Below are 15,081 nucleotides of genomic sequence, written 5' to 3'. Positions count from 1 at the left end.
CAACAGGTCGAGGCTGCGGTGGCCATGAGCGTGCCACTGCACTCCAGCCTGGGTGACAGAATAAGACTCCAACTTAAACATAATAATAATAATAATTACTTGAATTAATTGCTTTCCATCATTTTACAGAATGAGCGCCAAAGGAGCTCCAAAACTCTGATTTAGTTTTGATAAGGGAGGAGAGGAGATATAGAAAAGGAAACTTCTGGAAGGGACAGTGGATGTGAGGCCTCAGCAACTCTTGGCAATAGGAGTGGGGCAGGATGAGAGCTTAGAAGAGGAAGAAAGAAGCACTCCCAGGCAGAAGACTGGATTCAGCTTGGCCTATTTCATATGTATTCTGAGGGCTGGCTATGCTATAGGTATGCTATAATCATGGTATGAGTATGATATAGGTGTACTTTGTGTGTGTGTATGTGTAATACATATGCTGCAGACAGTTACATTGTACCCTATATATAACCATACTTGTATGCATATGTATATGTGTATATGAGCATGCATTTGGCTTTTATTTCTAAAGATTGCCTGGGGTTCTGTCAGTGACAGCCAGTGCTCTAACAATTAACACCCTGGTATTTCAGTAATAGGAGATTATGTTCTCATGACCTGGGCTAATGAGTACCTATGTATGTATAAATGTGCATGTACATGTGAGTATATTAATATACTCATGAGTATGTATATGAGAATGCATATATATGTGTGATTTCTTCCCAGAAATATGCCAGGCAAACATTCGGAAGAAGAAAAGAGGTCTAGCTATATTATTATCACACAAATAGAAACCAAATAAGCCAAGTGCGGTGGCTCACACCTGTAATCCCAGCACTCTGGGAAGCAGAGGTAAGAGGATTACCTGAGTTCAGGAATTTGAGACCAGCCTGAGCAACATGGTGAGACCCCATCTTTACAATAAATCAAAAAATCAGCTGGACGTGGCACCACATGCCTGTGGTTCCAGCTACTTGGAAGGCTGAGGTAGAAGGATTCCTGAGCAAGTTGAGACTGCAGTGGCTGTGAGCGTGACACTGCACTCCAGCCTGGGCAACAGAGTGAGACTCCAACTCAAAAAAAAAAGAAAGAAAATAAATAAATAACACATTTATTGACATTAAATGACAAAGTGAAATAGCTTATATAATAGACACAAACTTTTATGTACCTACCAACATGGCTTTGAAATCTTATTTTATTTTATTTTGTTTTTATTCTTACTTTTTGAGTTGGCATCTCACTGTGTCACCCAGGCTGGAGTGCAGTGGTACGCTCACAGCCACCACAGCCTCCACTTGCTGGGCTCAGGCGATCCTTCTGCCTCAACCTTCCAAGTAGCTAGAACCACAGGCATGCACCACCACACCCAGCTAATTTTCGTATTTATTGTGAAGACGAGGTATTGTCAAGTTGCCCAGGCTGATCTCGAACCCCTGGGCTCAGGCAATCCTCTCGCCTCTGCCTCCCAAAATGCTGGGATTACAGGTGTGCACCACTGAGCCCAACTGGCTTTGACATGTTAAATGAGAGAAAAAGTTCTGAGACAAGCTTAAGAAAAAATGGGCAAGTACACATTTGTTATGATCAATTGTCATGAAAAGCAGCAGTTGCTTCCCATGGCAGACGGGCCAGGGTCCCCTCTGTGGCTGAGTGACTGAGCAGAGGTAACCCTTTTCCCTTCTCTTCCAGGTGACTTGCACATCAAGAAACCTCTAGTAACTACCAAATATGGGACCCTCCGTGGAAAAAAGATACACGTGGGGAAGACTCCCATCCATGCTTTCCTGGGAGTCCCCTTTTCCAGACCTCCTCTTGGTGCCCTCAGGTTTGCTCCCCCAGAACCCCCGGAGTCCTGGAAAGGAATCAGAGATGCTACCACCTACCCCCCTTCGTAAGAGCCAGAGGACTGTCAGCTGGGAGGTGGGCAGAACCTGAGGGGGTAGGGGATGCATACCTGCCTCTGGGTGAGGCTTTGAACAACTTACTGAGAAGAGCTCACTGTGTGTTTGCAGGCAGGTCTGGGACCTGTTCTGGGCCTCAGTTTCCAAACCTATATAATGAGCTGATTGGTCCAGATAGTGTTTAAGGCACTGACAATCCCTTGGTTTCTCACGGGTCAGCTCCAGGCAAGGGGGAAGTTGTCACTACTGTGCCCCAGGATGTGCTGATGAGCTGAGTTTTCCTAAATATGTCTGAGAAGCAGTTCTTACTCACATCCCACTCCCCTAAACAGCCCTGAGCTCTTCCTTCTCTCTTGGGGCTTGAGCCCAAGATCAAACCCCATGGTACCACCAGTCCTTTCCTGAAGAGGGAGCTCCACGAAGGGAAATGTACAGCTCAGTCTCAGTTTTCAAGTATTGGCGTCACCACAGCCAGGTTCAAGCCCTGAGTCACACAAACATGACTGGGACAATGCCTGCCCTTTGAAGCCACTGGGCTTGGCAGTTTACCCAGAACAAGTGTATTTACTGTTTATTCAGATCATTGAGTAATCCACTTGTCCAGAACATTCTGTGGTAATCATTAACAATGCTCAGCATCAATTGGTTAGAGCACAGGGTTTTAAAAATGTCTGCTTTGGAACTCGAGTGTCAGCTGATATAAAAAACTACAACTACCACCCTGGGCGTCTAGTTGTTAAAAACAGGTTGTCCATTGCTAGACCATGACCTCCTGTTACTAGTACCAGAGTGTTAATTGTTAGAACACTGGCTACCACTGAGAGAACCCCAGACATTCTGAACATTGTGTGAATGTTATTTAAAATCCCAAGGATCAGGTGACAGAACATGGGATGACCATTGTTAAAACCCTGGGTATCAGGGGTTTAGAGGTTAGAGTGTCATTGTGTAGAAGTCTGGGTGTCAGTTGTTGGAACACCGGCCATGAGCTTTCAGAACAATGGCTGTTTAGAACACAGAGTATTCAGAGTAAGAATTTAGCCTGTGGAGTGGTGGTGAGAGAGGGAGCAGCCAGAGAGAAGGCTGTTGCAGAGATGGTGATTTCCACAAGGGTAGTTACAGTAGAGATGGTAGGAAGTGGTCGGAGTCCAAATTTATTTTGAAGGTAAAGTTGATAGGATTTTCTGGAGAGTTGGATGTGAGCCACAAGAGAAGAAGAATCACAGATAATTGATAATGACTAAGTTTTGGCCAGAGCAAACAAGGGAGCAGGGTACCATTTAGGGAAATAGTGAAGACTTGCTGACAGATGTCCATGTGGATAGGTGGGGTTGGTAGCTGGATAAAGGGGACTGGAGGCAAACTGGTCATCAACATGTCAATGGTATGAAGTCGTGGGCCTGGATGAGAACAATTTGGGAGAGAGAATAGAATAAAATGAACTGAGGGTTGAGGTCTGGACACTCTCATGCTTAGACCTGGAGAGGAGGAGGAGCCACCAATGATGAGGCAGAAGAATCAGGAGAGCAGGGTACTACAGAACCCTAGAGAAGGGATGATGTTCAAGAGGGGAGATATGGTCAACCACATTGAGAGATGCCGGGGCAAGTAAGACAATGACAGAGATTTGGCAAGGTGGAGGTCATTGGCAACTATGGCAAGAATGGCTTTCGTGGTGGGATGGAGACAGAAGCCTCAGCTGTTCATAACCCCAGTTCTTGGCTATAAAAGCCCTGGCTTTCCTGGTAAGATGCTAGATGTGGCTTATTAGACAGCATTCTGACTGGGCACGGTGGCTCATGCCTATAATTCCAGTACTTTGGGAGACCAAGGTAAGAGGATAGCGTGAGCCCAGCAGGTCGAGGCTGCAGTGGCTGTGAGCTTGACACTGCACTCCAGTCTTGGCAACAGAGTGAGACTCCTACTCAAAGAAGAAAAAAAAAAGCACTCTAATATCAACATTGGCTTCTGCCAAGAAGTCAAGCAAGGAAGACCAAAAACAACCTGTAAAAATAGAGATGAGCAGCCTGCTGGTGACCTTGGAGAGGCTAGGTTGGGGTAGGGAGACAGAGAATCTGTTGAAAAGTTTGGCCTGAGGGAAAAGCGATAGGATAGTTGCTAAGGAAGGTGGGTGGGAGAGGATAGGTTCGGATCAAGGCGGGTTGAAATGCTGTTGGGAAGTACTGATGAAAGGGAGCAGGTGATGTTCTAGAACAGGCTGGGACATGAGAAGAAGACAGCACAGGAACAGGCAGACATGGTTTCCTGCACCCAACTAAATGGTCCAGGCCCAAGTGTTACAAAAATAGCCACTCTAGGAGTTGGGCCAGCCAGGAGAAAAGGTGACATGGCCGGACAGTCCACACTCCATAGATACCCCTAAATATCCACACTTTAAAAGGCACTGGGTTGGTGCCAGGACCCAGATGAATCCACCTCCATCCCTACCCTTGGGGAGTACATGGTCATTTGAGGGAGAAAAGCAACCAGCTGAAAGGACTCCAACCAGTACTAGTAAACAGTGGATAGAGCTTTGGGCGGCACACAGGGAGAAGTGACCCACAGTCAGCGCACCATTTGAGCTGGGCCTTTAACCTAAGTAGGAGTTTGCTGGGCAGAGAGATGGCATTTGGCTGAGGACAGAGGCACAGGGGCTGGAAATGGGAAACAAGGGGCCATATTTATTTGGAGTAAAGGGTGGCTGAGAAGGAGACGACTATGTGGCAAAGAGGGCCTGGGTCAGTGTGGATGAATGAATTTCATCCCGAGGGCACTGAGGAGTCAGGAAAGGTTTTTGTTTGCTTTTATTGATGTATCATGGTTGTACATATTAGAGAAGGTTTTAAGAGGGGGAGTTACATGGTCGGCCAGAGTGTGAAGGACGAACTGGAGAAGAATGTGAAGAGACGTCCAGACAAGAGACGGCAATGGTCTTGACAGAGGACAGTCCTGGGATGGAGGGGAGGCACCATGCTCTAGAGCTGTTTGAGAGATAGAAGGGAGACTGAGGGGAACTGAGCTTGAAAGACAGGGAGGTTCCCAGGCACACAGGTTTCTGCCTTGACAGCACCAATAGGGTCTCCAACAGGAGCAGGGAATCTCTCCCCAGGCAAACCCATGAGTCAAGGTTTTTGGGGAGACCAACCTGTCTCCCAATCCTGGCCTCTAAGGCTGGTAAGAGGTCTCTGTCACAGACACACATATGCACAGAGGCTGCCTGGATTTTGCTTTTGGTTCTACCCCTTCACTGCGGATCCTGGGTTTTTTGTTTTTGAGTCGGAGTCTCACTCTGTCACCCAGACTAGAGTGCAGCGGCACACTCACTGCCACTGCAGCCTTGACCTGCTGGGCTCAGGCAATCCTTCTGCCTCAGCCTTCCAAGTAGCTGAAACTACAGGCACGTACCACAATGCCCGTCTAATTTTTTTGATTTATTGTAGAGATGAGGACTCGCCAAGTTGTCCAGGTTGGTCTTGAACCCGTGGACTGAGGCAATCCTCTCACCTTGGTCTCTCAAAGTGCTGGGATTATAAGTGTGAGCCACCGCGCCTAGCCTTCCCTCCCCCTTTCAAGTAACTGGAACTATAGGTGCACATCACCACGCCCAGTTAATTTTTTAGATTTATTGTAGAGATGAGGTCTTGCCATGTGGTTCAGGCAATCCTCTCGCCTCCGCCTCCCAAGGTACTGGGATTACAGGCTGCAATAAATAAATTAGCTGGATGTGGTGGCGCAAGTCTGTAGTTCCAGCTACTTGGAAGGCTGAGGGGGAAGGATTGCCTGAGCCTAGCAGGTCGAGGCTGCGGTGGTCGTGAGCATGCCACGGCACTCCAGCCTGGGCGACAGGGTGAGACTCTGACTCAAAAAAGAAAGAAACTATTCTTTCCCACTGCCACTGTCGGCGGGCCCCAACACACACTGTGCCGGCAGGTGCCTTCAGGAGTCCTGGGGGCAGACAGCCTCCATGTACTTAAACACGCAGAAACAGTACAAGTGGCTGCACTTCAGTGAGGACTGTCTGTACCTGAACGTGCACGCGCCAGAGCACGCGCCTGGGGACGCTCTGCTGCCGGTGAGTACTTGGCCTTCAACCACCCACGGTTCCACCCTCCGCCCCGCTCAGGCCCCGGCCTTCCTCGCCCAGGTGATGGTCTGGTTCCCAGGAGGCGCCTTCCTCGTTGGCTCCGCTTCCACTTACGACGGCTCCGAGCTGGCGGCCCGCGAGAAAGTGGTGGTGGTGCTCCTGCAGCACAGGCTCGGCATCCTGGGCTTCCTGAGGTGGGCGGGACCGAGGCCAGGGGCGGGGCCTGCTCCAGACAGCAGCTCAGGGCGGGGACTGGGTGGAAGGAGAGGGGCGTGGTCTGTGGGGAGGGATCGCGTGGCAGGGGCGGGGCCTGGTGCCCGGTGGAAAGGCGGGCGCTCGGTACCTTCTCAATGGGGCGGGCCTAGCTAGCTCTAAGGAAGGAGGTGTGGTCGCAGGACGGGGTCTCCTAGGGGCACTGCTGAGCAGCATGGGGACCCTATGCACCCTGATTGTCGAACGCGGGACCCTGACTGTGAACCCCGCGCGCCCAGCACGGGTGACAGCCACGCCCGTGGGAACTGGGCGCTCCTGGACCAAGTGGCGGCTCTGCGCTGGGTGCAAGAGAACATCGTGGCATTTGGGGGAGACCCAGGCTGTGTGACCATGTTCGGCCAGTCAGCGGGTGGCATGAGCGTCTCAGGGCTGGTGAGTGCAATCCCCAGATGGACCCAGTATAGACGCAGCCCCGCGTGTTTCCACAAGAGTACCCTCTACTGTTCAGACATATGTGCAGATTTGCATGCACATGAACATGCCTGTCATAGGCATGCCCTCACCCCTTCCGAGGGTCCTGCCTCTCACAGCCAAGAGTGTCTGCTCTGTTCAGGAAAAGCACTGATAAGAAAACCCCAGGAAGGGCAATGCTGAAGCTTGGGATAATCAGCGAATCCCTGGCAGATGCCCAGCACCTCCTGCTCCTCACCTTCCCCCAGAGCTCTATCCCCTGAACAGAGCCCACCATCTGGGCAGGGCTGAGGTCATACACCAGACCTGGAAACCAAGGGCCTAAGATGGAGACAGGGCTTTGCCCCTGACTCCTGAATGACTGCTGGCCTGGCAAGTGCCTGGAATGTGGATATAAGGTAAGGTGCCCTGTGAGGGACACATGGCTGGGAAGTGAACACAGCACACGGGGACTTGCTGGTCACATTAATAATAATATTCAACATCTGAGCACTTTCTGTGTGCCAGGCACTCTTCTAAGCACCTTATATATATTCACTCATTTAATTCCCTCAATAGTCCAAAAAGAAAAGTATTGTTGTTGTTGTTCCCATTCTATAGATGAAGAAACTGAGGCCTAGAGAAGGTAAGCAACTTTATCCAACATATTCTAGAAAGCAGGAAAATATTTTAAGGAGGAAAGTGATACAATCAGAGGTGTATTTTTTTTTTAATGGGAGTCTCACTCCATCGCCCTGGCTGTAGTGCAGTGGCACACTCACAGCCACCCCAGTGTCGACCTGCTGGGATCCGGTGATCCTTCTGCCTCAGCCTTCCAAGTAGCTGGAACTACAGGCATGTGCTACCATGCCCGGCTAACAGGTGTATTTAAAGAGATGGTTCAGTCTGCTGCATGGGAATTGGTTAGTAAGAAGCAAGAACAGGTACTTGGAGAGCAACTGGGGAAGGGAAGGTAGGTTATATCCCAGAAGAGATCATCCGGGCTGATTCTAAAATAGAGCCAGGAAGACAGAGAATAGAGGATGGCTTAGAGTCACAAAGGAGGTCAAATGGACAGGACTAGGGCAGATGGGGTTTGGAAATAAGCAGAGAAACTAGGGAAGGCCCCTGGGGCTGAGTGGATGGTGTGGGGTGAGAGATGCCACCCAGATGAGGATTGACCGGAGCAGATTTGGGGCACATGAAGTCTAGGGTATGTAGGGTATGTAATGGGAAGCCCAGGATGCACTTGTTCCCCCAAATTTGGGCAATGGAGAAAGGATAAGAGCTGTCAGCACAGGTAACTGGGGCTGAGAGAAGCATGAAGTCTCTCCCACCTCCCTTCCTTTCTAACCCAAAAGCAAAGAGAGACCCCTTCCCTACACCAGCAGATCCCCTTCCACAATCTCAGATCCCCTCTGGAACCATGGGACCTACTGCACAAACCAGAGGCAGGAAGGCCCTGGCTTTAGGTCTAGAATACCAACCCAGGATCCCTGACTCCCTCCTGGCTGCTTGTCCTTCCTGGGTTCCCTCAACTGCCCAGCCATGGTCAGACAGTGGCTCTATTTGGGCATCTGATGGGTGCCCTGCTCTCTACCCTTACAGATAATGTCACCCCTAGCCCGGGGTCTCTTCCATCGGGCTATTTCTCAGAGTGGCACTGCAACATTCAAAAGCTTCATCACTCCAGACCCACTGAAGGTGGCCAAGGTAGGTGCTTCTCCTCCTCCAGGGCTCAGCAAGGAGGTTCAGGATGAAAGCACCCCAAAACACCCCTTTTTCTCTTTATAGAAGATCGCCCACCTGGCTGGCTGCAACCACAACAGCACATGGATCCTGGTAGACTGCCTGAGGGCGCTATCAGGGACTGAGGTGATGCAAGTGTCCAAGAAGATGGTAGGTAGAACATTCCAGCTGCCCAACTTGGCTGCCTGCCAGGGAACCCTCCTATCCTTGTGCCCAGCCATCCTCAACTACTTCTCCAGGGACCCTGTTGCAGGAACCCACTGGGAAGACTTTTTTTTTTTTGAGTTGGAGTCTCATTCTGTCACCCAGGCTGGAGGGCAGTAGCATGCTTCCAGCCACTGTAGCCTCGAACTGCTGGGCTCAGGTGATCTTTCAGCCTCAGCCTTCCAAATAGCTGGAACTACAAGCACACACCATACTGCCCGGCTAATTTTTTGATTTATTGTAGAGATAAGGTCTTGCCAAGATGCCCAGGCTGGTCTTGAACCCATGGGCTTAGGCCATCCTCTCACCTCAGCCTCCCAAAGTGCTGGGATTACAGGCATGAGCCACCGTGCCCAGCCAAGACTTCTTTTAACTCTGCTCCCCTCCTCTTCCCCACAGAGATTCTTCCAACTGAGCACCCAGGAAGACCCTCAAGAGGTGAGTAGACTACATTCTGCAATCTGGGTATTTATTGAACACCTATTGTGTGCCGGGCACTCAAGATACTCAGGAAACTGTTCAGGCCAAGATCCCTTCCCTAGTAGAACTGATGTTCCAGAGGGGAGAGACAATAAATTCTATAGACAAGTAAATTATTCACCTCCTTAGAAGTTTATGAGTGAATAGCAACAAATAGAGAAGGTAAGGGGGTCAGTATGCTGGAAGGGGTAGAATTTATTTACTTATTTATTTATGGGTAGAATTTTAAATGGAATGAATAGGTTAGGACTCATTGAAGGGACATTTAGCAAAGACCATCAAGAGATGAGAGCATGAGCTATGTGGATACCTGAGGTGTTTGCCCAAGTCTAAGTAGCCTGGTCCTGCCTGTCCTGGTCCCCTCCCACATCCACCCTTCCAGGGGTCACCATGGCCAGCTCCAGCTTTTACCCAATTAAAGAGCCTAGGCTAGAGCAGTGTGTCTGGAGAGGGACCTATTGAGCTGGGTATTCAAGGCCACAGGGAGTCTGGGAGGTTATGTGGGAGGACTGGCTGGAAATGCCCTTGCCTTGTAGATTACATGGTTCATGGGCCCTGTGGTGGACGGTGTGGTGTTCCCAGATGATCCTGTGGTGCTCCTGAAAAGGGGGCAGGTTTCACCTGTGCCCTACCTTCTGGGTGTCAACAATCTGGAGTTCAATTGGCTCTTGCCATATGTGAGTGAGTAGTAGGGGGGCTCACCATAGTGGAGGTAGCAGGGGATGCCTCTTGGGCAGTGCTGGGCACCAGGTCAATACCAGTAGACCCTCTGAGGATTGTAGGCTTGGGATCCTCCTGTAGTTCCTGTGCAGTGAGAGAACTGGCCAGGAATAATAGAAGGGAGAAAGGGGAAGGTATGGTCTGTTAGGGGTTTCTCAGATCACAGTTTAGATGGGTTATGACGTCCATTCCCAGGTCTCCAGGCAACTGCAAATCCTGGGGCCCTCCCTTGCTCCCAGGTCTGGGTGAATGCCCCAGCTCAGGATGAACCCCTCTCCCCAGTCCCACTTCAACTCTGACCCAGGAAGCAGTGATAAACAGGATGGGAACAGGACAGGAGAGGGTCATGGGCCCTTCCTGGCCTGTGTGCACTGTCTGAAATCTCACCAATTAGATGAGCATGACCCTTGGGGCCTGTTGTAGCTCTGACCAGAATCCCTCCCAAAGCTCAGGCCTGACCCATACCTGGTTCTTGAGAACAGATCATGAAGTTCCCGCTAAACCGATACATGATGACCAAAAAAATCATCACCAGGATACTCTGGAGTTCCAGGACCCTCTTGGTGAGAAGCCTTGCTGGCAGGGGTGCTCAGTTTGGACAAGGCTGACCCCTTTTCTTAACCAGTAGCTGTTCTTTGCAAGGGGCTTTCAGCAGGGTAGGGGAATCTTTTTTATGGGGCCTGGGGTTTGACATGGGATCAGATAGTTGCCTGTGGGCAGGGTCCTCCAGGCATCCTCAGGGTCATGGGAGGCAGTTATGCAGCACAATCAGGGGTGAGAATCAGCAGAGGGCCGGGCATGGTGGTTCAAGCCTGTAATCCCAGCACTTTGGGGGCAGAGATGACAGAATTGCCTGAGCCCAGGGGTTCAAGTCCAGCCTGGGCAACTTGGTGAGACCTTGTCTTTACAACAAAATAAAAAAATTATCTGGGTATGGTGGCACATACCTGTAGTTCCAGCTACATGGAAGGCTGAGGTGGAAGGATCGCCTGAGCCCAGCAGGTTGATGCTGGGGTGGCCATGAGTGTGCCACTGCATTCCAGCCTAGGAGACAGAGTGAGACTCCAACTCAAAAAAAAAAAAAAGAATCAGCAGAAAGGGAGACCTTCCCAGGAAGCTCTCTTTTGCCCCCTCCCTCAGGCCAAAAACTCATAGGGAGCTGGGCCTGGATCCAAGTCACTGGTGGACCCACCTCTGGCCCAGCTGGTACCCAGGCCTCAGGATAGGTATGGCCTCCCCACCCAGAATGTCACCAAGGAACAGCTACCACTTGTGATGGAGGAATACCTGAGTGACATCAATGAGCATGATTGGAAGATGTTACGAAATCGTGTAATGGACATAGCTGAAGACAGCACCTTTGTGTACTCCACGCTGCAGGCCGCCCGCTACCACCGAGGTATGTGAGGTCCCCAGGAGTGGCCACACTGGACTCATCCACTCTCCAGCTGTGCTGATTACCAACTGCTCACCTACCTTCTCTGGACTTCTGGGCTGGTATAGGATTCCAGGATGTCACAGAGAGAGGACACAGCGTGCTATCAACCATAAGAGACAAAGGGCTGTTCTTAAGGACAAAGGCAGGACCTCAGCTAGCCCAGAGAAGACTAGGGTAGTCAGGGAAGGCTTCCTGGCTGAGAAGACAGGCTTGAAGGCACCTTGAAAGTCTTGCCCAGGGCCTACTGAGGAGCTTGGGGAACATGTGGATGAGAGATCAAAGTAGGGCTGGAGAGGGCAGACACTAAGGACCTTTAAATGTCAGGCCAAGAAAGGAAGGTTCAAAAGAGAGAAGAGGAGGGCTTCCATAATCCTTGCCATAATTCCATGAATTCAGTTTTAGCATTCTCAGTCTGCAGATAAGGAATTACAACTCAGAGAGGTTGAGTGATTTGCCCAAGATCACATAGCTAATGGGTAGTACAGAAAGTATTCAAACCTGCTTCTTTGATTCTGAAGCCGAAGCTCTTTCTCCTGCTTGATGCAGGTGGGTGGGATGCAAGGAGTGGATAGGAAGCCAGGATGAGGCTTTTCATGCAACCCTCCTCTGTTTCCCTCTTCGTAGATGCTGGCCTCCCTGTCTACCTGTATGAGTTTGAACACCATGCTCCTGGCATAATTGTCAAACCCCGTACTGATGGCGCAGACCATGGGGACGAGATTCACTTCATCTTCGGGAATCCCTTCTCCAAAGGTGCTAAAGCCCCACTGACACCACCTCTGGGTGGCCAGTCTCTCCATCTTGGTATGCAGACCCACTCTTCCACTGGCTGGCCACAAGGAGCTAGCCAGTGCCTAACCTGGGATGCTCTCCCAAATCAAAGTCTTCTGCCACAAAGGCAGTGGCAGGGCGGGATGTCAGCATCCTCTGCTCTGTCCCAAATGACACATCCCATTCTGCCCCCAGGCCCTTCCACAAGTGAAGAGAAAGCACTTAGCTTCCAGATGATGAAATACTGGGCCAACTTTGCCCGCACAGGGTAAGTCTGGCCCTCTGACCCTGACATATCCTGCCCAGTGCTAGATCAAGCTGGCTTATTTGCCCAGGAACTACCCGGTCAGCCTGACCAAAGTCCCTCTTCTGCCTTACTTTTCCCCAGTCAGTTACCAGATCCTATGTCTCTAGAATGGTGCCCCTCTGTCCATGACCCACATTCTTCATTCATGCAAGAGTTCCACAGTCCTTCACTATTGCTCTTTTTTGTGCCCAGCCCAGTACTCAGAGCTGGGATGCAACAATATTGCAGACACGAGCCCCTTTTCCCAGGAGCTTACCACCCCAAAACATGAAATTGCAATCTGACATACTGAGAGCTGTTCTAGGGGAGCACAAGGCACTTTGAGAATAGAGAGGAGGTGTCTGACACAGCCTGGCAGGCAGGGGAGGCCTCCTGGTGGAGGTGAAATCTGAGCTGAGTTTTGGCTAGCCTTCTGACTATTTTCCTATCTCTGCGTTCTCTCCTTTCTGTTCATCCTCCTTATGCCATTCAAGGGGTTTTTTTGAAATGGCACCTGACCAAATCACCTGCTTAAAATACTTCATGGCTTCTTTCTGCCCCCAGGACAAAGTCCCACCCCTTAGCCTGGCATGAAAGGCTTTTCAAAATCTTTCCTGTGTCATCCCTTTTCTACTTCTATTCCTTTCATGCACACTCTCTCTTTACCTAACGCTATACTTGTACTTCCTCCAAAAGCCCTGGTCTTTCACACCGCTAAGCCTGGCACATACTGTTCCCTCTGTCTGGAAAACCTGCCCCATCACACACTTTCCTACTCTTTCTTTTGTTTTTCTTTTGAGTTGGAGTCTCACTCTGTCACCCAGACTGGAGTGCAGTGGCCGCTCCCGGCCACCGCAGCCTTGACCTGCTGGGCTCCGGCGATCCTTCCGCCTCAGCCTTCCAAGTAGCTGGAACTACAGGCACGCGCTACCACGCCTGGCTAATTTTTTTTGATTTATTGTAGAGATGAGGTCTCACTGCCCAGGCGGGTCTCGAACCCACGGGCTCAGGCAATCCACTCACCTCAGCCTCCCAAAGCGCTGGGATTACAGGCTGAGCCACCGAGCCCGGCCAGCTACTATTTCTTAAAGATCTACCTAAGTATGCTCTCTGTAAAGCCCTCTGGGACCCCACCTCCTAAGGGGAAAGTAGATGAGGAAAGAGTGAGAAAAGAAGTCAGGGTAAAAAGGAACATAAACAATCCTCTCTCCTTCCTCCTGGGCAGAAACCCCAATGGTGGGAAGCTGCCTTGCTGGCCACGCTATGACAAGGATGAAAAGTACCTGCAGCTGGATTTTATCACAAGGGTTGGTGTGAAGCTCAAGGAGAAGAAGATGGCCTTTTGGATGAGACTACACCAGCCTCAAAGAACTGAGAAACAGAGGCATTTATGAGAGTGGCTATGCAGGAGGGAGTTGAAGGGTTGGCCCCACCACCCAGACCTCGGGGAGACTGGCGATGGACGCATCTGACAAGAGTCCTGCCCAACCCAATGTAGGACTTACAGGAGCTCCCTTCTGCCTCTGGGCCAGAGCTGGAGCCTTGCCTATTGTTTGGGAGCTGGTACCAACCTCTCTAGTCTGATATCCCATGATGCCCCCGTCTCATTTTCTACATCAGGTTAGGCCAGGCCCTTTCACCACCACACTGTGACTATCTCCCCAGCCTCAGGACAACTCCTTCTCTCCCACCTCCAGGTCCTCCCACCCTTCAGGATCTACTTACATATCCTTTTTCTGGGAAGTTCACCCACACTGCTATTGCCCCTGTCATTGCACCCATCTTTTAATTTACAGTCTGATATATTCAACCTCATGCCTGTTCACAGTGGCCTTGAGGTCTTGGTCAGGTTAACTGCGATATGGAACAAAGTTTTTATAGCTTGGGGCCTTCTCCCTCACCCATACCCATCTCCCCCAGGACTCCCCCAAAGTCTATACACAGAGATGGTCCTCAATAAAGATGTATTGACTTGATCTGAATTTCTCCATCTATAAAATGGTTGGATCACGTGAATGGTATCTCAACTTGAGCCCTTGTAGGAAGGGAGTGTGTTGCTGTCTGCTTCTTACTAGGCTGTGTCTGCTATGCTACACTCAGTTAAGGAGTGCTACAGCAAAGTTGACTGGACTGTAAAACACTTGGCCTTGTCAGGCGCAGTGACTCATGCCTGTAATCTCAGCACTTTGGAAGGCAGAACCACAAGGATTACCTGAGTCCAGGGATTCAAGGCCAGCCTGGGCAACTTGGTAAGACCTCGTCTATACAATAAATCAAAAAAATTAGTCAGGTGTGGTGTCACACACCTGTGGTTCCAGCTATTAGGAAGGCTGAGGCAGAAGGACCACCTGAGTCTAGCAGTTCGAGGCTGCAGTGGCCATGAGTGTGCTACTGCACTCCAGCCCAGGCGACAGAGTGAGATTCCTACTCAAAAAAACCCAAAAAACTTGGCGTTTTTTCTTCATGGTCTCAAGTGCACCACTTAGGACATCAGGACAGCCACAACCCATCACTTGTCCATCAGTTATCTCTTTGTTTTGTTTTGGTTTTTTTTGAGTTGGAGTCTCACTCTCTCACCCAGACTGGAGTGCAGTAGCTGCTCCCGGCCACCGCAACCTCGACCTGCTGGGCTCTGGCAATACTTCCACCTCAGCCTTCCAAGTAGCTGGAACTACAGGCATGTGCTACCATGTCCGGTTAATTTTTAAAAATTATTGCCAGGCTCGGTGGCTCAGCCTGTAAACCCGCGCCTTGGGAGGCTGAGGTGAGTGGATTGCCTAAGTCCACG

The 15,081-nt window shown here is 50.4% G+C and overlaps 1 protein-coding gene across 1 annotated transcript in view; it reads left to right on the top strand.

Moving 5' to 3' along the window:
* CES4A (carboxylesterase 4A) overlaps window positions 1–13,687 on the top strand; it is an 18,759-nt gene extending 5,072 nt beyond the window's left edge. The window contains exons 2-14 of the mRNA XM_008050660.1: window positions 1,687–1,888; window positions 5,829–5,970; window positions 6,043–6,176; window positions 6,474–6,627; window positions 8,254–8,358; window positions 8,440–8,544; window positions 8,998–9,036; window positions 9,615–9,755; window positions 10,281–10,361; window positions 11,044–11,197; window positions 11,861–11,989; window positions 12,203–12,275; window positions 13,519–13,687. Of these exons, the coding sequence (XP_008048851.1) occupies window positions 1,687–1,888; window positions 5,829–5,970; window positions 6,043–6,176; window positions 6,474–6,627; window positions 8,254–8,358; window positions 8,440–8,544; window positions 8,998–9,036; window positions 9,615–9,755; window positions 10,281–10,361; window positions 11,044–11,197; window positions 11,861–11,989; window positions 12,203–12,275; window positions 13,519–13,687 (1,628 nt within the window). The remainder of the gene's footprint in view (window positions 1–1,686; window positions 1,889–5,828; window positions 5,971–6,042; window positions 6,177–6,473; window positions 6,628–8,253; window positions 8,359–8,439; window positions 8,545–8,997; window positions 9,037–9,614; window positions 9,756–10,280; window positions 10,362–11,043; window positions 11,198–11,860; window positions 11,990–12,202; window positions 12,276–13,518) is intronic.
* The last annotated feature ends 1,394 nt before the right edge of the window (window positions 13,688–15,081 follow it).

This window comes from Carlito syrichta, unplaced genomic scaffold (genome assembly GCF_000164805.1).
Source record: "Carlito syrichta isolate Samal-C Ts95f unplaced genomic scaffold, Tarsius_syrichta-2.0.1 Scaffold153566, whole genome shotgun sequence".
NCBI classification, from domain to species: domain Eukaryota; kingdom Metazoa; phylum Chordata; class Mammalia; order Primates; family Tarsiidae; genus Carlito; species Carlito syrichta.
The sequence above is the reverse complement of the archived record's forward strand: the minus strand, read 5'-3'. Positions and strand labels throughout refer to the sequence as shown.